This window comes from Cryptosporidium muris, genomic scaffold, assembly GCF_000006515.1.
Source record: "Cryptosporidium muris RN66 scf_1106632373453 genomic scaffold, whole genome shotgun sequence".
Lineage (NCBI taxonomy): Eukaryota > Apicomplexa > Conoidasida > Eucoccidiorida > Cryptosporidiidae > Cryptosporidium > Cryptosporidium muris.
In genome coordinates, this window is record NW_002196570.1 from 189,751 (window position 1) to 213,795 (window position 24,045).

General features: G+C 30.8%; 10 protein-coding genes and 1 non-coding gene across 11 annotated transcripts, besides 3 other annotated features; 4 read left to right on the forward strand and 7 right to left on the reverse strand.

Annotated features, from left to right (window-relative positions):
• Positions 1-414: 414 nt before the first annotated feature.
• Positions 415-3,249, reverse strand: CMU_038350 (uncharacterized protein; the record flags this gene model as incomplete). Its single annotated transcript, XM_002139082.1, has 1 exon — positions 415-3,249. The coding sequence occupies one exon, from the start codon at positions 3,247-3,249 to the stop codon at positions 415-417; it is 2,835 nt and encodes a 944-aa protein (XP_002139118.1).
• A 162-nt stretch (positions 3,250-3,411) lies between these two features.
• Positions 3,412-5,709, forward strand: CMU_038360 (ATP-dependent DNA helicase, RecQ family protein; the record flags this gene model as incomplete). The annotated part of the gene is made up of 1 exon (XM_002139083.1): positions 3,412-5,709. One exon carries the CDS (start codon positions 3,412-3,414, stop codon positions 5,707-5,709), a length of 2,298 nt encoding a protein of 765 aa, XP_002139119.1.
• A 182-nt stretch (positions 5,710-5,891) lies between these two features.
• Positions 5,892-8,651, reverse strand: CMU_038370 (uncharacterized protein; the record flags this gene model as incomplete). The annotated part of the gene is made up of 1 exon (XM_002139084.1): positions 5,892-8,651. One exon carries the CDS (start codon positions 8,649-8,651, stop codon positions 5,892-5,894), a length of 2,760 nt encoding a protein of 919 aa, XP_002139120.1.
• A 101-nt stretch (positions 8,652-8,752) lies between these two features.
• Positions 8,753-8,803: a microsatellite.
• Positions 8,804-9,253: 450 nt separating this feature from the next.
• CMU_038380 (uncharacterized protein) lies at positions 9,254-9,724 on the reverse strand (the record flags this gene model as incomplete). The annotated part of the gene is made up of 1 exon (XM_002139085.1): positions 9,254-9,724. One exon carries the CDS (start codon positions 9,722-9,724, stop codon positions 9,254-9,256), a length of 471 nt encoding a protein of 156 aa, XP_002139121.1.
• A 303-nt stretch (positions 9,725-10,027) lies between these two features.
• CMU_038390 (CCR4-NOT transcription complex subunit 8 protein, putative) lies at positions 10,028-10,846 on the forward strand (the record flags this gene model as incomplete). Its single annotated transcript, XM_002139086.1, has 1 exon — positions 10,028-10,846. The coding sequence occupies one exon, from the start codon at positions 10,028-10,030 to the stop codon at positions 10,844-10,846; it is 819 nt and encodes a 272-aa protein (XP_002139122.1).
• Positions 10,847-10,877: 31 nt separating this feature from the next.
• Positions 10,878-10,903: a sequence feature (AT_rich).
• A 34-nt stretch (positions 10,904-10,937) lies between these two features.
• Positions 10,938-12,086, reverse strand: CMU_038400 (uncharacterized protein; the record flags this gene model as incomplete). The annotated part of the gene is made up of 1 exon (XM_002139087.1): positions 10,938-12,086. The coding sequence occupies one exon, from the start codon at positions 12,084-12,086 to the stop codon at positions 10,938-10,940; it is 1,149 nt and encodes a 382-aa protein (XP_002139123.1).
• A 193-nt stretch (positions 12,087-12,279) lies between these two features.
• CMU_038410 lies at positions 12,280-12,352 on the reverse strand. Its single transcript has one exon. It is a non-coding gene; the product is annotated as a tRNA-Trp (tRNA).
• A 376-nt stretch (positions 12,353-12,728) lies between these two features.
• On the reverse strand, positions 12,729-13,601 carry CMU_038420 (oxidoreductase, short chain dehydrogenase/reductase family protein; the record flags this gene model as incomplete). Its single annotated transcript, XM_002139088.1, has 1 exon — positions 12,729-13,601. The coding sequence occupies one exon, from the start codon at positions 13,599-13,601 to the stop codon at positions 12,729-12,731; it is 873 nt and encodes a 290-aa protein (XP_002139124.1).
• A 365-nt stretch (positions 13,602-13,966) lies between these two features.
• On the forward strand, positions 13,967-15,451 carry CMU_038430 (myristoyl-CoA-protein n-myristoyltransferase domain-containing protein; the record flags this gene model as incomplete). Its single annotated transcript, XM_002139089.1, has 1 exon — positions 13,967-15,451. The coding sequence occupies one exon, from the start codon at positions 13,967-13,969 to the stop codon at positions 15,449-15,451; it is 1,485 nt and encodes a 494-aa protein (XP_002139125.1).
• A 90-nt stretch (positions 15,452-15,541) lies between these two features.
• Positions 15,542-15,571: a sequence feature (AT_rich).
• A 4-nt stretch (positions 15,572-15,575) lies between these two features.
• Positions 15,576-21,170, reverse strand: CMU_038440 (regulator of chromosome condensation family protein; the record flags this gene model as incomplete). Its single annotated transcript, XM_002139090.1, has 1 exon — positions 15,576-21,170. The coding sequence occupies one exon, from the start codon at positions 21,168-21,170 to the stop codon at positions 15,576-15,578; it is 5,595 nt and encodes a 1,864-aa protein (XP_002139126.1).
• A 1,464-nt stretch (positions 21,171-22,634) lies between these two features.
• On the forward strand, positions 22,635-23,852 carry CMU_038450 (nuclear transport factor 2 domain-containing protein; the record flags this gene model as incomplete). Its single annotated transcript, XM_002139091.1, has 1 exon — positions 22,635-23,852. The coding sequence occupies one exon, from the start codon at positions 22,635-22,637 to the stop codon at positions 23,850-23,852; it is 1,218 nt and encodes a 405-aa protein (XP_002139127.1).
• Positions 23,853-24,045: the final 193 nt, after the last annotated feature.

Below are 24,045 nucleotides of genomic sequence, written 5' to 3' on the forward strand. Positions count from 1 at the left end.
ATGCAAATATAACTAAATTTTAGTAAATCTTAGATATCTCTATTTATTATAACAGCTACAACAGCTTGAATACTATTGTATATGCACTATGTTGGTCCAATAATAGAGTATAAGCTTCTGTTATTAGGTTTTGAGTAGTTAAAAGAAAAAAATACGTTTGGACATATTTAGGAAAGACTAAGGCGGGGGAATGGGTGCACCAATTATTTAGATATAAAAGAAAGAAAAAAAGACGAAGAAGAGAAGAATAGACATAATATAAAGATAAAAATAATAATCTACAATATTATCAGACAGTATGGTTTATATATAACTACTATATTTTATTTCTTTGATTATTACTTCTTTAAAAGTAAAATAGTATCTCAATAATAACCGCGTGCGGGTTATACTAAAAAAAAGATTTAGCTTTATTTAGATTTTGTGAATATACGAACAAATATTATCAAGTAGTGTATAACAATCAGAGTTATTCTCATAATCTTTACACATTTCTGCCCAAAGCTTTAGTTTTTTCAGATTCCTCAAAAGTCCAGAATCTGTACTGTTGGCTGAGATTAGTAAGATACGTATTATAAGATTATATAAACATTTCCTAACGCTTGTATCTTTCCACATATAGTGAGTATTATTAAAAGCAAAACAAATCTCCAATCCGAATATATTGATTTGATCCTTGTCAATATTATTAGCTCCCAAATTGGACAAGATCTTGTTGTAGAGTTCTATCAAAGCTATAATATAAATAGATGGAACACGATCATAATTGCTATCTGACATCTTTATTAAATTGATCATTTCACCAATTAGTATAGATGACCATTGTAGAGCTAAAGGTGAGAATAAATTAGTAACTTTATTCTGATATTTAATAGGTTTATGTACATTCTTAACTGTATCAGTTAGTGAGTTTGCCAAGTTTTCGCAAGCAACTTGTAGGGAGTTTATTATAATAACTTTTCTATCCATAGAAATAGCATTATCTAAACTACAAGAGTATTTAATAAGTCTTGTTGATGTCTCATTGGGTTTTGATTCCACAAGAGTAGATAATGCAGCTATAATATCGATGTCGTTTCCATCTGAAATATTTAATGATAGTAATTTATTAATTAACGGTTGAATTATATAGTTATAATCACTTTTATCACTTTTAATAACTTGAGGTAATACTTTAATAATATTATCTACTGTTTCAGTGTTAAATTCTGTTTGAGGTGTTTCTTTTGTATACTTATTTAGAAATTCTAAAGCTTGTTTTACGTTCCTGATTTGTACTTCCCCAAAAATAGTATTATTAGGAAATTTTGTATTATCATCGTTATTAGCACTACTCAGTGGCTCAAGATCCGGATATTTTTGCCAGAATAATTCATCATCCTGTGAACTATTGAAATTTTCTACAGATTCACTAGTTTCATTTCTATTTTTGCACTCATGGTTGAAAATATTATTTTTTTGTATAATTTGCTGAACATTTGAATTAATTATAACTTTATCTGAGGGAAAATCCTTAATTTTCACTGGTTTAAGTGATTGCTTAATTAAGTCCAGAGTACTGACAATATCCAAGTCTAAATAGTCAAGTTCTTCAAATTTTGGAGGTTTTTCAATTGTAAGATTTTCATTACTTACTTTTGGGTTTAAATCATCTAATATATTAAAATACATTTGTCCAAGATGCATGGCAGAACATCTTATGATTGGATCAATATGTCTCAATCTAATATGTATTCCATTTGTAGTCATCTGATAATTTCTCATGAATATTTCTAAACTTTTATTAATAGGATGTAGATAAGTAGTTATTGCCATTAATTTAACAATAATACATGCCAAAGGCAAAGAAAAGGATAGTGAATCTTGAGATTCCCATTGTTGGCAAGTATATGTAAGAATAATATTAATGAAATCAACAAATATTAATCTTTCTTTTGAGTTATTGCAACTTTGCTTAGTAAAGTTTAGAATATCACTTTCTTCTTTATAGCTATCAATTCTAAGAAGCTCCATAGACTTTGTAATGTTAAATAAAATAGCATCTAAAAAAGGTAAAGAACATTCAATTGAGAATAATGGTCTGTTAATACAAAATATTGATTTTTTCAAGAAGTATTTGTCTAAACTTCTAGTATTAGATTCTATAATGCAGTACTTTGATATTATAACATATATTTGGAATATTGAAAGGCGACTAATATATATGTCACCATTTTTTGTTATTGAAGAGTGATTTTTTACAACATCTTGTATAGTGTGTAATACTAATTTACCCTGTAATTCCCTGTTCACTAAGATTATTAGAGATTTAAATATATGTGTCATTAATTCCAAATCTCTATTGTACTCAATTGTATAGTTTAAGATTGATGAAGATAAAAATCTGGTGTTTCCACGTAACATAAATCTTGTGACAAGATTTTCAGTAAATATTCTACATTCTCTTATATTAAGAAACAGTTTACTCTGGGAAATATTAATGATTGCTTTTGATAAATTCTTGTTATATTCTTCACTTGTTAGATTTATTGGGATATTTTGATATATATCTTTTGCAGTTATTATATCTGGTGAGATTCTAGTTAGATATTTTATATAGCCTTCTGAAGTTATATCTAAAGATAATATTTCATTTGTAACTTCATTACATTTGTTTAGTATACTATCATTGTTATAATTTTCTTCTATTTTCATATATTCTGGTAGACTCAGAAAAATATTAGTTAAAGGGATAATATCAAGGAATTTGCTAGTAATATGTAACATTGGGACAAATCTGCCAATTTCTGAGCTTGAATTTATTCTATCTATCTGTTCTCTTTGAACTATAGTGGTTTTCATTGCTTGTATTAGAGTCAGGAGTATTTCCATCGGAGTAGTCTCTTTGGACTTCAATAATAGCTCAAAACTTTTATCTGTTTGATCATTTCCCAAATTTTCTAACTCTAATATATAGTTCCATATATCTATATATTTACTATTAAAGCTAGAATTGGTTAATTTAAGTTGTTCCAAACATATTTTCTCACTTAATTTATATGTAAAGCTACTTTGTATAGTTTTCATGGACTTCTGAGAATTTGGTGACAATAAACTTAAGATATCTCTTATGGAAGTATCTAAGAATTCTATTTTATGAAATTCAAACCCAAGAGATAAATTGTATAAATACAAGATAGGTAAGTTAGAAATGACAGGTATTAGTAAAGAAAGTATTACGCGCAATAAGGCGCCATATATTGCATGCATCTCTTTTTAATGGAGGTTACCCACTAGTAAATACTTAAGGGAACCAGATTCCAAATATTTTACATAATAGTGTTAGTGATGACAAAAGTAAAGTAGGATATAGAAGTCTTAAATATTTAGTCAATTTTTATTTTGACAGTAATATCAGTGATATCTAGAATAATGCAAAATAAAGATTTTGTACAGGTCAGGAAATTGGACAAAAACTCAAGGCAAACTTCTTTAAGTGATTTTCTTATAAAGACCCCAAGTAATAAAATATACAATAATAAGGAAATTACTAAGAATAATGACCTCTGTATAAATAATCGATCAGATGAACTTGAAAAATACAGTGAATATGGAGTTGTTGATCCAAATGACATTTTTAGCAAAAGAGATTCTAGTGCTGAAGAACTTTTTAACTCATATTTAGCTAAGCGAAAAAAACTAAATAAGGATAATCACAGAGTATCATATAATACTGAATCAAAAAAACTTTTAATTTCAGCTTTGGAGTGGTGTTTGAATCATATCAATTTCTCTAACTATCGAGAAGGTCAAAAAGAAGCAATACATGCTTTAGTGTGTGAACGTAGAGATGTAATGTTAGTCTTATCAACAGGTGGAGGTAAGTCTTTAGTTTATCAACTTCCATCACTGTTAAGAAAATATCAAAATGAGATTGGACTATTACCAATATCATTAGGAATGGTAACCATAGTAGTAAGCCCATTAATAGCATTAATAGAGGATCAAATAGAATCTTTAAAAAAATGGAAGATCAAATCCAATGGATTAAGTTCAGCTATAATTCGGAAGGAAGCGGATGAAAGTGTTAATAAAGCTTTAACTAACTTGCATAAAGATTTGGAGAAACCAATTCCTGAAAATAACATAGTATTTATAACCCCAGAGAGTCTTGGTACAGAAAGAGTACTTGCATGTTTGGATATTCTACAGTTAAATGGAAATCTTTACTGTTTCGCAATTGATGAAGCTCACTGTATAAGTGAATGGGGTCATGATTTTAGAATGGCCTATAGGAGATTGCACTATATAAAAAAATTATATCCAGATATTCCTATACTAGCTTGTACTGCAACAGCTTCACCTACAGTTCAAAGTGATATAATTAATTCCCTTAATTTAGATAATCCATTTATTTCTATAAATTCATTTAATAGGCCAAATCTTCATTATACAACTCTTGATGTAGATAAGAATATTTTTCTTTCGAAATACAGGACTGAACATATTATACTTAATCTTATCCACTATTATAATAAATTATACGGACAAGTGGAACATGGTAAAGAAGACTTAAAAAGCGATTCTGCAGTTATTAAGAGTGGGATAACAGGAATAGTTTATGTAAACACTAGAAAGCTTGCAAGTAGCATTTCTGAATTTTTGAATAGCAATGGTATTAAGAGCTGTGCATATCATGCAGGATTATCATTAAAATCTAGAAATAATATTCAACAACTTTGGCTTGGGGATGAGATTAATGTATTAGTTGGAACCATTGCATTTGGTATGGGAGTTCACAAGTCCAATGTTAGATATGTAATTCATGCATCTCTTCCAGATAGTATTGATGCTTACTACCAGCAAAGTGGTAGAGCTGGGAGAGATTCAAAAAGTTCTAGTGTTGTACTCTTGTACAGCTATAGAGATGTTAAGAGTTTGCGGTGTATAAAACGGAAGTCACTTCAATATTTGTACACTAAAAATCCAAAAAAGGCAGAAAAATGTTTAGAAATATTTAATGAAAATCTTAGGAAAATAGTTGAGTACTCAGAATGTCATATTTTAAGTGAAGACACACATTATTATGAAGGGGATTCTCAAACCAAAATTCAAGGATTTCAAGACCCAGTGAAATATGAGAAGTCTTTGAAACGTTATGGACAATGTAGGCGAAAATATATCCTTAGTTATTTCGGTGAAGAATACAAGCATTTATCTTCTACTCCTTGTTGTGATGTATGTGATACTAAACTCCCAAATTACAAAGCAGATATTCTCCTGTTGTTTTCCATATCAAACAATATAAATCCTAAAAATGTAGGTACTTTTCTAAAAAAGAAGAAAATACACTGGAGCTCCGAAAAATTTATAATTCAACCTAAAGATGATTACTCAGTTGATAAATACTGCTATAATTATGAGAATTTGGAAGATATTAATAATACACAATATGAATATTTAGAAGAATCAAAAACATCAAGTTTCTTATATCGAAATAAATGCTTAAGTACAAATTCCGATATTCCAAAAGTCATTAACTCTTCATTTGCTAGTGCAAAAGGCATACTAAACAAGTCTATAGAGTATAGACAGGGTTTTTCATCGGCACTGTCACTAAGAAACAAACTGAAGAGAAGTGGAAGTAACTTATTACAAAGACTCAAAGCATTGGAAGAAGATGAAGAGTCACATTCAAAAATTAAGAGAGAATCCGGACGGAATTTGTAAGGGTGGATATATAAATCCTTTTATATATGAAGTAATTCCTACTAATTAATTACATTTCCCTCAGAGGTAGGATTAAATATATCGCAATCCTTTTTCCTATTAAAAATAAAAAAAAAGTCCTTCCTAAATTGTTCTAGGTAAACTAAAGATCTCTAGTTATGAATATTGCTTAACTTTTGAATTTATTCTTCATTATTCGGATTTTTCATCCCTTTCGGTTGCTTAAGAGCATCAGATAAAGATGGAAAATACTCTACAAAAGTACCGTGAGACGTTTTTGATAGGCGTGAATTTGTGCCTCCAGCATCTGGAATGACACCACTTGTTGTCTGACGGTGATCAGTATTTGGTGTCCACTTTGCATTGTTGGAATCACTCTGTGTATAGCTGCGAATATTTGCGGAATTTGAAACCTCGCTATTACCTCCAACAAAATTCAAGAAATCTCCTACATTTCTTGGTTTCCCTCGAAAATTGCTCTGATATGCATAGCTTTCATTTACATCACCTTTGTTATTTTTTATGTTATTAGATTGAAAATAGTAATTTGAATTATGACTATCTGGTCTTTTATGTGCAGAATTACGAATATTGCCACTTACATTATATGCTGGTTGCACCGTTCTTCCATGAATTCTATTATCCTCATGTTTAAAGCTTTGTCCCTTGCCAGAAATATTAGGTGAAGTGTTGGTATAATTACTTGCATTACTCTTAATTTTATCATTGCTAACTGTTTCTACTGGGTTAGTAGTTTCAGAAGCATTGCATTCATCAGTTCTATTATTAAATGTTACACATTCATTCTTTTCAGTTCTAGCTAAAAGGTCATCTACTTCTATTGCACTTCCACTGTTCTTATTAGTGTTGCTGTCATTCTTATTGTCATCATTAATATTAATTATCTTCTTATTTGAGTTAATTGATCTATTTGACTTGTTAGTATTTGAAGATATGTTATTTGGTGAAGATATCCTTCGACTATTATTTCTATTATAGTTCACTTTTCTATTATGCAATCGTCCATGATGATTAGCATTACTTATATGAGTCATGTTGTCCTTTGCAATATAATTATTCTTAGTATTTGATATGTTTCTAGGCCCACCAAAGTGACCTGTAGGATGGTGAGGATGTGGGTGGTGACCACAATGTATAGATGGTACTGCCCCAAATAATGATGTTTGTGGAACACTAGCTATTACAGTAGGGATATTTGGACTTGCAGCTGTATAGTAAGTACCATAAGGTGTTAAGTATGGTGGATTCAAAGGTGGAGGAGATATTACGATTGGATGGTTATGCATTATTGGTGACTTGCCTTTAGTGTCAGTATTTAATTGGTTTTTCTTGTCACTTGAATCCTTTATATCTTCATTATTTTCAGTGGGTATATCGTATCCCTTGGTGGCCTTTATACAATTTGAATTGATTTCCCTCGAATCTACAGAATTAATCCTGAAATTGACTTCTCTATCTTCTAGTGAATCTTCCACACTGTCCGTTAAATTGGGAGGTGGTGGAGGTAGACTCTGTCCAGGTGCACATGTTGCTGAAAATGGAGGAATAGCTTGTCCTAGTGCTCCATATTGAATATAATAGGGTGAAGTAGATAAAGTTGCAATGTTTGTTATGTTTGCTTCACTTCCACTATACATTGTATAGGGACCAATAATATTAGTTGTATTCATATATGACATGCTATTTATATCTTTAGTAGGAGATGAAGAAATCTTGCAAGTATCATTCATGTTAGAGTTATTAATTATTAAAAAAGGTGACACTACTTGAGAAGGGTATAAATTCATTGGATTATGCAAACTAATTGGATTTGGTATGGGCGAATGTTTATGAAAGGTGCTATTATTAGAAGAATGAGACAGGGAATTGTTGCCAGAGTTAAGGGTATTTATTTGATTCAATTTATTCTGATGAATATTTACATTACCATTTATATTATTTGTAGAGATCTTATTCATAGTATTAGGTTTATGAGTTGATAATATAGATAGTAAACTACCAATTGGATGTTCTGACTTTACACCAACGCGCAGTAACTTATTACCAAGTTTCTGACTTCGCAGCCATAGAGCTACAGATGTCACTAAGTCTTCATTTACCAAAGTAACAAACCAAGTGTCATGGACCTCTTTCCTTATATTTGCAATATATTTCTCCAAAACTTGTGCAGAATTATTGTCAATATCAGTAAAATGAGGACATCTGGTTAGTAATGCACGTATATTATTCTCTGTAATATTGGGATCCAATTCTCTTAATATAAGGGTTGTTCTCTCAATATGGAAAGTTGGTTTGATATAAATATTATCACAGTTCTCCTTTATATGCTCCTTATCAAGAATATCTTTATATTTTGAGATGTCCTCTTTAGTTATTGTAATTTCCACGCCCTTACTACATAAACATAAATCTAATAAAGATGAAGCTATAGAGCATTCAACTAATGTACACATAAATTTGCCTTCATCAATCTTCCTAGTCTCCTCATTTATCGTCATTTCTTCAATATCAACTGTTAATGTAGACAAGTTACTATCTCCTATCGCGCTGGAATTACAATTCAATTCATTCATACATGGTTCTGTAATTACACTACTTGAACTTGCATCTAATAATGGATCGTTAATATTATTCAATTGCTTCTTATTATCTGATGAGTTTAAGATACCATGTACCAGATCTTGTTCGTCTGCATATCCATTATTACTTAATGCAAAGTACTTTAGTCCAAGACTTTGAAATCTCGGTAAGCTCAAGATAGAAGATAGTGAAATTGCCATCTTCTTAATATCAAATTTTTCCTGTAAAAGTACATCATTTAATATATTATTGCGGCTTAAAATTTTCTCCAGTGATATCTTAACTTCTTCAGAAGCTGTATTACCACTATCTTCTCTACCTTCTAATGTTATCTTCTCCATTATTGTACTACAACTCCTATTAATGGAATTTACTTTTAAACGACTTTATTTATTAGGCAAATAGGCAAAATAAGTTACACTATAGAATTTTTCTTTAGTCCATATATGCAAATACATATATAAATATATATTCCAGATATATATATATATATGTCTGATTACACAAATAGGTTACAGATTGAACAATATTATCATTACCTTCAATGAACAACTTTTCTTATCTAAGGTTTTCTTTATTCTTACACCTTTTTTCTTTTATTTGCTCTTTCTGTCTCTCTGTGTAGTATCCCTTTTATATATCTAACAGAATAGATAATTCCTCAATAGAACCAATGAACAAAAAGAGTTGAAACTGGGCAAATATTAGTATCAAATGACTCCTTTCAAACTAGAAGGCCATATAAATTTTTGTTATACCAATGAAGAGCAAATACTGTGCATCGCATCTTTTCTACGAGACGCCGAACACAAGTGTTAGGCGGTTTTTTTTTTCTCAGGCAGAATTTTCATTATTCACCACTAAGAGTAAAATAACCATTTTAAGTTCATTTATAAATACCCCTTCATAATTTTAGTTAATTCTGAGTACCATCTAAATTATTCTATAGGAGGAAGTTGTCCAATTGATCTTTATCTTCACCTAAAATTCCATTATAATCAGTAAATGTATCTATAATATCATCATTCTCTCCCAATACTTCATTCAATTTAGAAATATCAAGCACCGTATCTTCTATCCCAACACTTAACTCATATTCATGTATATTTTGTCTTTGTTCTTTAATTATACTGGAGCTGGTATCCTTGTAATCTGTCACAGATATATATCCAGTTGAACACTTCTCATTAAACATAGTATATAATTCTTCAGCAACTAGCTTGAAAAATTCAGGTTTATGAGTAATCTCAGTAATCATCCCTTTTGATTTTTCAAATACTTTTTCATCAAATATGCCGTATGTATCTGCAGTATCATTATTTAATTTCTGGTTATCCAATATATCTGTAAACACAGAATCATTACATAATATATCCACATTTCTACTAGTTTTCTTGTTATCTTCTTCTTCCATAAATAGATTCTCATATGAAATTTTGGATATATTAGTATCGTGTACCTGGTTAGAATCCAAAGATATATCACTAATTGAAACCTGAACAATTAAAAATTCCACTAAATAAAAGGTTATGTGGTTATGTTTTACTTCAAATCACACAAGGTATAAGTAAATAAATTGTTTATAAAGTTCATATTGTATAAATATCCCATGAACAATTTTAAGGTTACATAAGGATAAGGTCTAGCGCTTGAGCTAGGACAAGAGGTCTCACCTCAATATTTTAATTGTTTTAACAGTTAGCAAGTTAATAATATAATGAATCCAAATGTATACCAGCAAGAATCCACTATATATGAAGTTTGGCAGCATAATATTAAAGATGCATTTGAATATATCTCACATATAATCGATGAATATCCATATGTAGCAATTGATACTGAATTTCCAGGTGTAGTTGTTCGTCCAACAAATAATATTTACGAATATTATTATCAAACAGTAAGGTGTAATGTTGACCTTCTTAAAGTTATCCAAATTGGAATGAGTTTCCGTAATAAGTACGGGTTATCACCAAGCTCTGTCGTTTCTACTTTTCAGTTTAATCTGAAATTTGATATGGATAATGATATATACTCACAGGAGTCAATTCAATTTCTCCGTCATTCTGGTGTAGATTTTGATAAACACCAAGATCATGGTATTGATTTCTTTTATTTTGGTGAACTTATGTATGGGAGTGGCCTTATACTGAATTCTAAAATCAAATGGATTAGTTTTCATGGTTGTTATGATTTTGCTTATTTGATTAAAATATTAACATGTTCACCATTACCAGAAACTGAGAGTGAATTTATATCACTAGTTAATATGTTATTTCCATCTTTATACGATATAAAATTTGTACTAAAGCAACTAACAAATTTGAACAACTTGACTTCTTTACAGAAGCTATCGGAGCATTTACAAATACAAAGGATTGGAATTGCTCACCAAGCTGGTTCAGATGCTTTAATTACATGTTGTACTTTCTTTAAGTTATGTCAATTATATCTTAATTCCTGTATTGATGACGACAAATTTAAAGGACAAATCTATGGATTTGGATTAACATTACCTTCTATAGCTAAACATTAATATTTTTATTGAAATACATTATTAAGGTGACTTTTTTTTTTTTTATATATTTATTAAGGTTGAAGATTTATTGTATACTTTTTTATTATGATTATTGCCATGGAGTGAATACACTTAATACTTTTAATAATATAAACTCGTTGGGTTTTCTAACAAATGAAAAACATGAATCTTGTGGGCTATAAACTTTTATAAAAATAAATACCAGAGTAGTTGATAAAAAAATAAATGTTGCTACTGCAATCCACAATCTTGATACTGAGTATAAATCACTGAATCCAGTACTACTTGTCAACTCACTAATGCTTGATGGGACAATGGGTAACAAATATAAATCTAATAATTCTTGCTTAGGTATCCCTTCTATAGATGATATATATGGTGAATTCGATAACACACTACTACCATTATTAATATGAGAATATTCGTCAATTAAATACTTCCTTTCTTCTGTTATGTTAACACCACTATTGGAATTTAAACTGACTATATTTTCACTAATAGAATCATTGCCTTTTAATAGTAAATATTGGCCAAGGTAGCTTTTTGGACATGGATTTTTACCCTCCATTGTTTTATTAACAAATGAACATATTTCGTTTATCCCAGGACTACATCTCATCTGTAAAAAATTGGATGATATAATATAGTTGGGATTGTTACATTGTAAAATGTCATTAATCGTTGGTTTATATATACACTTTGCATTATATAGACGACAATTATTAACTAGTATTTGAGTCTGGGGTAAAAACGATTTTTGGCATACATTTGCTGCCAATATATATATTATTCCAAATATACAAATTATACCAATTGATATTGTACATGCTGCTATTACAAAAGGTATATGTTTGACCAATGCTCCTAAAAGAGATGCCCATTTACCTAATGCCATAAAGTCAGTAGTTCTGTAATTTGCAAAATTATATAGTAATCGGGATAATACCCAGCTTAGTGCTGCTTGTATTGAACAAATACTTCCAAGAGCTATTATCGACGATGATATTATTGTTACCTGCCAAGGGGAACACGCAAATGTCATAAAATATCCACATTTAGTACCTTTACAGCCTATGTTTCGCTGTAAAAAAAACAAAATAAAACTTAGTAAAATAACTACCACGGATACAATACACAATCTTGCAAAATACCAGCCCATTCTGTAACTATATCTTCGTCTATTCCATGAAAATAGGAACTCATCTCTCTTTTTCTTAATCCACTTAAAGGGTCCCATCTCTTCTTATTGTATCTCAAATGATTTTCTTTCTCTTGTCTTCTTTGGTAAAGGTTATAGGGTTAGAATATCTGCAAGTGTAGCAATTTATTACTCACAGATGAGATGTCTGACTTCTGTTCAAACACAACCTTTAGCTATTAATATTTAGATTAGTTGCAGTTCCCACCAGAAATGGCGCCGGCAAGAAAGATGACCCGACAGGGATTTGAACCCTGAACCGTCTGATCTGGAGTCAGACGCTCTACCGTTGGAGCTACCAGGCCACGATATCCCCTCCTCCTGTTAGGATACTTAGCTGAGTTTGTCAGTTGAGAGAATTACAAATTTTGAAACATTTATTAGTGTTTTTTTTACTTGTCTTTATACTTAAATGATACTCCTATTAACATATAAATTGAAAATATATAGAGAAATATATTAGAAAATATCCTAAAAGTAGTAAATTACTACTTTGCAAATGTTACCGATGGTATATGCATGTTATATGCATATACAAAATTAAACTTTAATACTAACCCTGTATCATTTACAAATAGAATTTTATAAAAAAAAATGAGCTATTATAAATATTTATTCCCTAATATTGGTTTACTAATAAGTTTATAGCTCTGTATACTTCATTAATTTTCATGGCTTATACTAGTTAAGTACATTCTCTTCAACCTCTGTTTGACTAGGAATTTCATTTGTATTACTCTCATTTACAGATAACCTTTGCATTCTGCTTACATTTGTAAATGTTGATCTCCAGGCTCCATCAATATGAATTATTTCTCCTGTTAGGTACGATGATTTAATAGCAGTTTCTACAACGATTTGTGCAAATTCATCTGGATCCCCAAATCTACCCAAAGGGATTGAATCCAATAGCTTTGATGAATCATCATCTGTTATTGACCTCCTTATCACTGGAGTATCAAATATACCTGGGGCAATAGTAACTACACGTATACCCATTGGACCTAATTCTCTAGCTATTGGTAATGTAATTGAATTGATTGCACCTTTCGAAGCTATATAGCCCTGGTTATGAATAGACCCATCTCTTGCAACACTACTTGAGATTAGAATAATTACACCCTTTTCATCATCAGTATTTCTTGCTAGGTAAGGAGCTATACAATGGATTGTATTGAGTGTACTAATAACATTAACTTTGATAACTTCTTCCCATATGTCTGGAATATCTCTATTATTGTCTAATATACTACCATCAACTTCCCTCTGTATTATAGGTGTTGCACAATGTGTTATACCTGCACAGTGAATCAATATATCTACTCTTCCATACATATTAACTACTCTCTTTAAGGCTTCTTGAATTGATGAGAAATCAGTTAGATTAACTTTTTCAAAGTGTACATTAGATGGCTTAGATACTGAGGATTTTGGTACCTCACAATCAAATATACAGATAACTTTAATGTCATCTTGTATTAAACGTTGGATAACAGCTCTTCCTAGACCACTTAGACCACCTGTTATTATAGCTACACGACCTTCTAATATCATTATATTTAATAAGCTTAATGTCCAATTATTCCTTACTAATAAGTACAGGATTTATTTTTTTATCTGAAATCTACTAAGGAAACTGCGTGCAAAAAAAGTCTCATGTCACACTTTACAATATTAATCTAAATAAGTCATAGGCGCCTAAGATCAATCATTAGATTTCTATAATGCAAAATGAGACAGGTAATAACAAACATAAAGCGCCTATTTAGAAACAGCTCTAAAATAATATCAGTAAGTGGTGTTATTTATCACAAGAGGAGTATCCAAATCCTGTCATAATTCTTGTATACGATAGTTACTAGATATAACTTTTCAAATTTCTATTAAGAGGATCTCATTTAACAGTATAGTTATTTTATATGAGGGATACGTATGGAGATCATACTATTACTAAATCTTCAGAAGATATGAAAGATAGAAATTTGCAACATCAACAAACCTTTCAAAATGGTAATAAAAGTAAGGCTGATATTATTAATATTGCAAATCAGTCTTCATGTAAGCAAATTCAAAATATACTTCAAGAGATGAGTATCTGTGGCTTATTTAATCGTATGAAACCTCAATCTGAAGAACACAAATTTTGGAATACTCAACCAGTTATACAGAACGATGAAAAAGTTGAAAAGTTTGGGCCTATTGAACTAGAACCTAATTCTTTTCGTAGAGAACCGTATAAGCTGCCTAATGGTTATATATGGCACTCATGTAATTTGAGTAATGTAGATACTAAGGATTTCCAAGATGTATACCAACTACTAGCTGATTTCTATATTGAAGATGATGATAATCAATTTCGTTTCTTATACAGTAAGGAATTTCTACACTGGGCACTATGTGTACCGGGGTACTACGAAGATTGGCACTTAGGTATAAAACTTGAAGAAAGCAATAAATTAGTTGCCTTTATTTCAGCTATTCCAAACAAAGTACGTATTCACAACTCTAAGTTACTTGTTGTAATTGTCAACTACTTATGTATACATAGAAAATTGAGATCAAAGCGATTAGCTCCAGTATTAGTTAAAGAAATTACAAGACGTGTTAGATGTAGAGGTATTTTTCAAGCAATTTACACTTGTGGAAAAGACTTGACAATGCCATTTGCAGCTTGTCAATACTGGCACCGATCTCTAAATCCAAAGAAGTTATATGAAATAGGTTTCTCACAGTTAACTAGAAATATGACAATCAGCAGAGCTATAAAATTATATAGAGTACCAAGTGATCATGTACTATCTGGATTTAGACCAGCAACTATTGACGATGCTCCTCAAATTTTGAAGTTATTTGAAGAATACTATTATAAATATAAAGATGTTAGTGATGATACATATAATAATTTAATCGATTATGATACTATCAATCATGATATAAGTTTGGTAACTAAAGCTTATGACACAATTAAGGATACTTCATTTGGAGATAAACTTATTATTCACCCAATATTTGATCTTGAAATGATTAAACATATTTTTATTAATATTCCGGAAGTAATTACTTCTTATGTTCGTGTGAATTCTGAGGGTAATATTACAGATCTATTTAGTTTCTTCTGTATAAATTCAACAGTCCTCAATAATCCAAGACACAAGTTATTTAAAGCTGCTTATGGATTTTACAATATTCCCAATACTTGTACAATTACAGAGTTATATAATGAAGCTCTTATTATTGCTTATAAGCAGAAATATGACGTATTTAATGTGTTAGATATTCATAATAATTCCGAAATTCTCGATTCACTCAAATTTGTACGTGGTAGTGGTATGCTGAGATATTATATTTTTAATTGGCAAGTACCACTACTTAGTAGCGAAAATATATACATATATTTATTTTAACGATTTTAAACTAGTATTATAAAATCTTATTGTTACATTAATATTACTGTAAATAAATCAACAGTGAATTGGGAAATTTGAAATCCGCCCTTTATTTAAGAAATAATTTTTTTAATTTATGGAGTTAGATTTTAAAATATATGAAATTGACCAAATTTGGTAAGTTTATTTCAATCAAACCATTTGCATAAATCTTAGTATATGAAATATTGGATAGTTTAGCATATGATATATCTCTTGGTGATATGTAGAACTTACATATTGTCCTTTGATCAACATATTCTTTAATCATATCTTGAACTTGACTAACTGTCACTATACACTCTATTCCAAGTGTTGGAGTACATGTAAGACATATATTCCAGTTATTAATACTTATCTTATTATTATAAAACTTGTGTGGATTAAACCACATTTTAAGAAAGTAGTTCTCCGTGTTGACCAAAATAATACCCGAAGAAATTAAGATTCCCATTTTTAACCACAATGAGGGTAATGAAATACTATTTTTAACTATTTCAGTATATATAACTTGTTCTTCATTGTTGCCTCCAATATAACTTGGTTTCTCTGTCTGATTGTTACTATTCCAAATTCTTTGGAGTAAAGTATTCTTCAGTTTATCCATTACTGAATTAGATTTATTATATTTCCTCAGTAATTTTATAATAGATGGATCAGTATAACCCCATATAGTCATGTCAACTACAGATTGCTCAATTTTATCTTCCCATTCTTGCAGTTCATTTTCATAAAGAACTTGTTTATCCATAAGTTTTATTTGGATATCCATTAAATGTTCTAAATATGCACGATGTTTGAGTCTTCTATACATGTCTGAGGATATCCATTTAAGTAATGGTAATATAGAATCACGATAAGTACTTTGTAAGTCATCAGTTACTCTTTTAACCTCCAATAATTTTGATAGTTGTTGATATTCATATGAATCGCTCTCTTTCCTTTTATACTGATCAATATATTCATCAAACGATTCTAAAAGTTCATATATACTCCCAGCTGTTATAGTTGGACAGATGTATAATCCCTCCTCAATTAATCTTCTTCTATCTGGTATCTCAGAATATCTAATAAATAAACCATACTCTGCTATTCCATTTGCTGATCTCTTGTTTGCTTCGTAGCGTGGTAATAAGGATTGAGATACCCCAACCTTTGTTATAGGGCAAAACATCATTGAATCATCAAGGCTAGCCATATAATTTTCTTCTTCATTAACTTCTTCAACTTGATCTTTAAAATCTTGATTAAGCTTATTATTCATCTTGTCAATAATAGTATAATTAGTATAACTATTTGAACCTCTATCGTTGTTATTAGCTATCCATCTTGGATTGAGTTTTATAGTAATATATACTCCACCCTCAGCATTGTTTCCAAGTGAATTTTTACTTTTGACTAAGTCTATATACTCTTTTGTAAAAAAAGGCACTGACAAATGATCCCTCTTTTCAATATATTCAATTGAACATATTAAAGGATCAACAATATTTAGTTGCAAAAAGTACTTGTATTTTTGTATACAATTGACAAGTATCATTACATCAGCGAGGTTTAAAACAATATTATAATAACCTGATTTCAAAGTATATTGCGTATTGTATGCCATGTATGTAAGTGATAGGTCTGTATCATCTCTTTGTGAGTTTACCATTTCAGCTAATTTCATTGTTATTATATTACATGCACTTGCAATAATATTTATCCAAAGAAAACCATTTGATGGCTGCATAGTTTGAATAGTGCCATTTAAATAGAATTTTAATGCATTAGCAATGGTTTGAATACAAGAGTATACTCTCAGATCAGATATAACAGGAATGTAATAGTAAGTGCAATATACATTACATTGTTCTAGAATTGGTATAATGACTCCATATAAGATTAAACGTAGTAGTGGCTGCTGTACAGATAAGTCCTTCTGTTGCTTTTTATCATACAAAGGATTATAGTTTGGAATATCCATACTACATATTAATTTCCACACTTTATATAACAATCTTTCCATAATCTTCGGAAAAATCATTTTTTGATTAATATTATCTGCCATACCTGTCGTAAGGGCCAAATTAACGAATTTTATCATATCTGCATAAAGTCTAGGTAAAGTTTCATCATGGAGAGATAAACCTAAATATTGAGCTAAACACTTAGAGTCTAAACATAGTAATATTTCTGGAGGCATGTTTTTTAATAGTGCAACTAGTGATGATGGAGTTCCAATATCTAATAGATATTTTATAATGCTACGTAATTCTTGTCCACGTAGTACTACTGAGCTGAAAAAGTATAAGAATCTTGAATTTTCTGGAAAAAATGCGTATACAGTACTTTCTATCATTTGTAATTCTCTCTTACACAAAGCTTCTCCAATTACTTCTAACATTAAAGATGTATCAAATAAGCCATTAAAATTAGAAGATGAAAAGATTGATGAAGATGATAAATTTATAGGGTAAATTCCATATATTAAATTAATTATTGAACGAAATTCCTCTCCTATTTCGCATTGGAGTAAAATATTTATAATATATAGTGGTTGAAGGCGTATAATAGATATAATATATTCTAGTAAATTCATGTAACGTAAGACTGAATGATTTAGTAGCACATCATTGTTATTTCCATAGTTGTTGAAAGTATTGCTCTTAATAGATTGATCAGTTAGTTTCAAAATTACCAAAATAAGCCTACGAAGCTGAACCTCTGCCAAGAATGTTAAATATTGTAATCTTTCCTCTTTCTGTTTCATTTTAGCAAAATATGTTAAGTGAGATGCAAATAATGCAATTAGATCCTCTTCCAATAGTTGAATAGATTCAGTTTTTGACCTTGGATCCTCTTTTTGTAGGAGTTTCTGTATATATTCAAATGAAACATTACCCCTAGTATATTTTGTGATACTAATATCTAAAGAGTCCATGAATTTTTCGAGATCTTCAATAGTTGTTACTTCTTCATTTATATTGAACATATTTTTGATGGTATTTTCATCAGCACCATAACTAGCAGCTAAACTTTTAGATATATCAAGGTTGGAGTTAGGAATATTCCATCTCGGTATTACCATGGTTGGAAAAGAAACATAACTTTGTGATTTTGTAGTATTTTGACCCAATCTACCTGATTCTGTACTTCCCCACGATAATACTTCACCAGTTACTAGCAAGCACATACTATGACAGCTGCCACCAGAGACTCCTGCAACAGATCCAGGAAGTAAAACTAGTTCAGTTCTTCCCGTATGTGAGTAGTCCTTATCTTTTTTCTTCATTTTCCTCTTTTTTTGGGTATCCAGACTTTCTGGACCCCATGTCCACAATTCACCTGTATTAGTTATTGCATAAGATATGTCAGCATGAGCATATACTGAATATACCTTTGGAACACCTGTTGCAGATTCAAGTTTTGCAAATATATGAGGTTGTAAAACATCTGTTTCATTTAAAACTACACTAGCCTTCCCCCATATCCACAAGTCACCGTCTACTGATACTGCCATTGAATGATCTGTACCAACGGCAATATCGGATATCCTTACATCACCAATAGGAAACTTAATTATAATAGGTCTATTATGATTATTTGTTGTGCCAACACCTAGACGCCCATAATATCCTGCACCCCATGTTATCAAGTTGCCATTTGCAGTTAATGCAAGGGTATGTACAGTACCTAAGGAAACTTTGACAATTGGATATCCCAAATTCAAGTACCGTGGAGCAGCTATGCACTTTCCATTAACATCATCGCCTAATCCCAACTTCCCAAAATCTCCATTACCCCATATCCATAAATCACCTGAGTTTATTGTATCCAAATCTTTAGATATTGTAATACCTGTAGCTATAATACAAGCACTATATGATTCCCCTCCATATACATCAATTACATTATTTAATGATATAATTCCTACAGGTTCATACATATTACATATTGCACCAGTACCTAATTGTCCATAATCACCACGACCCCAAGTAAAACAGTTTCCACTATAATCACAGCATAGTGTATGCCAATATCCACACGCTACTCTACGTATAGGACCAGAGAATTTTACTTCATTAGGCTCAGAAACAAACGTTTTGTTCTTATTTGAAGTTTCACCTAAATCCCTATGTAAAGATCCTATTCCAAGTTGTCCATAACTATTATCACCCCATGTATATACACAACCCCCATATGTTAACAGTATATTATGCGCTTCTCCACATGCTATTTGTCTGACAGTATTTGGAGGTAGTGATTTATAAATTAGTGACCCTAAACCAGAAGAATCGTTATTAGGTCCATATATTCTTCTAGTACAATATACTCCACCTAGTTCTTTTGCTGTGTAGTTCATCTTATTACCGTTAGAATCCACTAAACAAAATCCCATCAGAAAAATAGCATCATCCACAAAACTACTACCCTGAAAAAATGGTAATACTACTGGATTTGGATTGTTCATTCTTTTTAAAACAAGTTCTTCCTCAATATTTGATACATCTCTATTTTTAATAGATTGAGCAATTATTCTATTATTCCATGAGTAAGCTATTGATCTGACGTCTATTGCAAATGAAATATAAGGGCCACATGCAATATGACATATTGCAGATTTAAATGATTTTACTTTTGTAGGTGTTGAAAATATTTCATGTTGTTTAGATCCCCAAATATATACATCTCCCGACTGTGTTAATCCCATTGATATAAATGCACCAAATGCTAATTGAACGAAAGGAATAGAACTTATTCCATGAACTTTCCTAGGGATAGGACAGTCCAATTGCAAACCATGACCTAATTGACCATTACTACCATTTCCCCATGTAAATACTATTCCCATTCTATCAATACAGCCACTATGTGCTTCTCCCGTGACAACAAAGCATACATGATAAGGTAGCATAGATTGTACAATTGTTGGCTTAAGTTTAATACCATTTACACCTCCAATCCCCAATCTTCCATTTGCATTGCTTCCCCAAGCAAATAGATTACCATTTTCAGTACAACATAAAGAATGCCTGGAACCAGCAGCAATATGCTGCACTTTTAGTGAATTATTAGATATTTCAATCTTTGTAGGAAAAAATACATCTTCAGTACTTCCAGTCCCAAGACAACCAAATTGACCAACTCCCCATGAATATAAATGACCATTATCAGACAATGCAAGTGTATGATTAGCACCACAACAAATTCGACTTATCTTAGTATTTGATGGGAACTTTACTATGCATGGGCTTATAGAGTACCATGACTCATTTTTATCAAGATATTCCTCTTCTAATCCAAATTCTGTGTCAGATCTCGTGTATCCAAGCCTTCCTCTATTGCCTAATCCCATAGTATAAACCTTTCCTCCACTTTCTGTTATTGATTTTATCAATACAGCGGTATGTAGATAGCCACAACTTACTTGAAATACATCATAAATAGAAAAAAAGGGAACTCTTGTTGGTAAATCAACTTTATCTGTATCAATACCAAACCCAAGAACATTGTTTGTATTTTCTCCCCAGGCATATAATTGAGGCTTATTCTTGTATTTTCCAATGATAAAGTAGTGGTCTAGTGTACATGCAGCTCTAGAAAAAGTATGGCCACCAAATAAATCACCTGAATATTCCCCTATTGACTCTTTTCCAATGTGTTTTTTAATGGAATCTGAAACTCCTGGAGTTGGGCTACCAACTAGATCCCCCATTTTCTAATATTCAAAGTAAAATATCAGTAGGACCTTCAATAAAACTTAAAAATCGTTTAAATAGGTTGCACATTTGCCTAAAATTAACAAAAACAAATTAGTGCCTAGTTTCCTTTTCTCTCAAATTTTTTTAGAATTTTTCCACAAAGACGCATGCAGTGCCGGTATTAGTGCGCCTTGGCTGCACTATATCCTATTTTTGTTCATTTTCTATTATCTTTATCAGCCGAAGTTAATTTTAGATCACATCAAGCTATTACTATATAACCTTAAATAACTAGTTAGAAAGGTCTCACTTATGTGAATTTTCACTGCTTTTCAAAAAGGTATTGACCAAATAGACATTAGCAGCATTATTACTTAAAAAATCGCTTGATAACTATACCTACTCAGCTATATTTACAGTTATATTATTTACAGCAGGAAATCTGCAATTCTCATATTTGGTAGAATATATACAAATTTTCACAACACAAAATGGCTAAGTATCCCGCCTCCGCTTACCTAAATATAATTCTCAGATACTAACATAAATGAACAACGACATCTGTGCAGTTCCTCTTTATTATATACTATGGAAATAAAAGTGACATTTAAATGTCTTTTCATAAATTAGATGAAGAACTTCTCAAGACTCATTCTAAATATACCACTGGCTATTATGTTTCGTGATTATATGGGATTTTTAAGTTTTGTATGTTATCTTATAATGTAACATAAATTATATGAAATTTGTATGAGACAATGCAAACTTTTAGGCTAATTCATCTTCAATAAAACCGGGATTATGTGAAGATAATGCTTCAGTTTCACTCAATAAATCTAAATTATTACTTGACAGATTTATACTAAGTTTATCTCAGATTGTAAATCGAGACATTTACTTTATATCTTCAAATAGGAAAAACTTTAGAAAAGGCGACTTAGTAGCTTTTTACTCCCCAACTATTAATGACACGAAACTACATTATGAATTATTGGTAAAGCCCATTATAGCATTATCAAATGATATTGTTCATTTAAACTCAGGACTATCAATTATTGTGCCGAAAGGTCATTGCTGGTGAGTTTTATTGAGTATTTAATAATTTAGTTTAATCAGTGAATTTGTATATATTTAATATTATAGGGTGGAAGATCACAATGGTTCTACTTTTGAAGATAGCAGGTCTTTTGGAGTTATTCCTCTTGGAATTATTAAAGGAGTTGTAACACACACTATTTGGCCATTAAAAAGGTTTATAAGGTTATATAAAAACTAATTCACATCTTAATAAACTAATACTTAGCTTTCTATTTACTCAAACCCGCTGAAAGCGGTTTCTCGTCTAAAGGCGTTTTAAAGAGGGGTTAATATATTTGAAAATTATACCCGTACTTTTCCCCCCTTGTATACTAATATTACAAACTTTATTATTTTACTGGTATTTATTCATACTTTTTATTTATAGGAGGTTTTATAATATGGCGGAATCGTCCAATACACAGAGGGATATTGGGATTTGTAGTGCTTCAAAGATCGCAGACTTTTTTGTAACTGAATATTATAGCCGTCTTAAGAAAGATCCTACTACATTATATGAACTTTACCACGACTCTGGAAGTTTAATATGGGCTGGATATAGGCCTGATGTTCTTCTTGGAAATAAGACTCGCTTACCTTCTGTTTTGAGAGCTGAGACTAAGGAAAAAATCCGCTCGGCTATAAATTTATTGAATTTGAATGACTGTACAACCTATGTTGAGGTTTTAGAATGTTCTAGATCTATTTGTAACTCATTTTGTATTACAACCAAAGGCAGGATGTACATTGGCGATTCAGAAGGTGTAGGAAGAGGTTTTGTTCAAAATTTTCTACTAACTGAAATCCGTCCAAGGTGGTATTTTGTCAGAAATGATTGTCTACTATTTCTAGACTCTGATCTACCTTTATTACCAGATAAGATTTTGTCTAAGCATGGAGTAGATAGTCATATGCCTGATACCTCTTCTAATACTACTGATCAACAAGTAGATCATGAAACGGTAACTACTTCTAAGGTAGAAGTCTCTTCAAATAATCAAGTTTGTATCTCTGACAATCTTGAACCCAAAAAAGCTGTAGTACATGAATTAATAGAACCCCCATCTTCCCAAACTGAAGTAGCAAATATGAATGGCGACACCCTTAATTCAGGTGATGTGAATGAAAATAAATCAAAGTCAAAATATGTCTCTACCAGTTATGCTGGAAAATTGATGGGTGGTCTTATGAATCCAAGTACTAAGGTAAAGGGCTATGTTATCCCTGCTCATGATAATAAACTACCAGATTCAAGTAATAATATTGAAGGAGTGAACAGTGAAAGCAGGGCTTCTAAAGATACAATAAATAGACGCAAAATATTTGTGCATTCTATTCCCCAAAGTATCACTGATTCCCAAATTAGAGAAGCTGTACAAAATCAACTGAAAATCCATGGTGGAGGCTATATTATTGATATTGAGAGAGCTAGAATGAATAATAAACACTGGGGAATACTAGAATTAGACTCGGAGCTATCTTGCAAAACATTATTGATGAATAACCTTTATTTGGGGGGAGTTGAAGTATCTATTGAAAGATGGAGACCTCCCCAGTCTTCCAATACTAAATCTATTAAGCATGCGAAACAAAATAATTCAAACCACATGAAACATTAACTTGCAGTCTCTACTGGAAATACATCAATGTGTTTAATTTCTATAGAAACTCAGTTTCCTTAAGTAATTTATTACTATTTTAATGACTCTAATTTAATATTAGTCTAATGAGACAGATGTCATGATGATAATTTGTTTAATTTAATTTTACACTTTTAGTAGCTCATAATTTGTACTGAATACCTAACTTAGC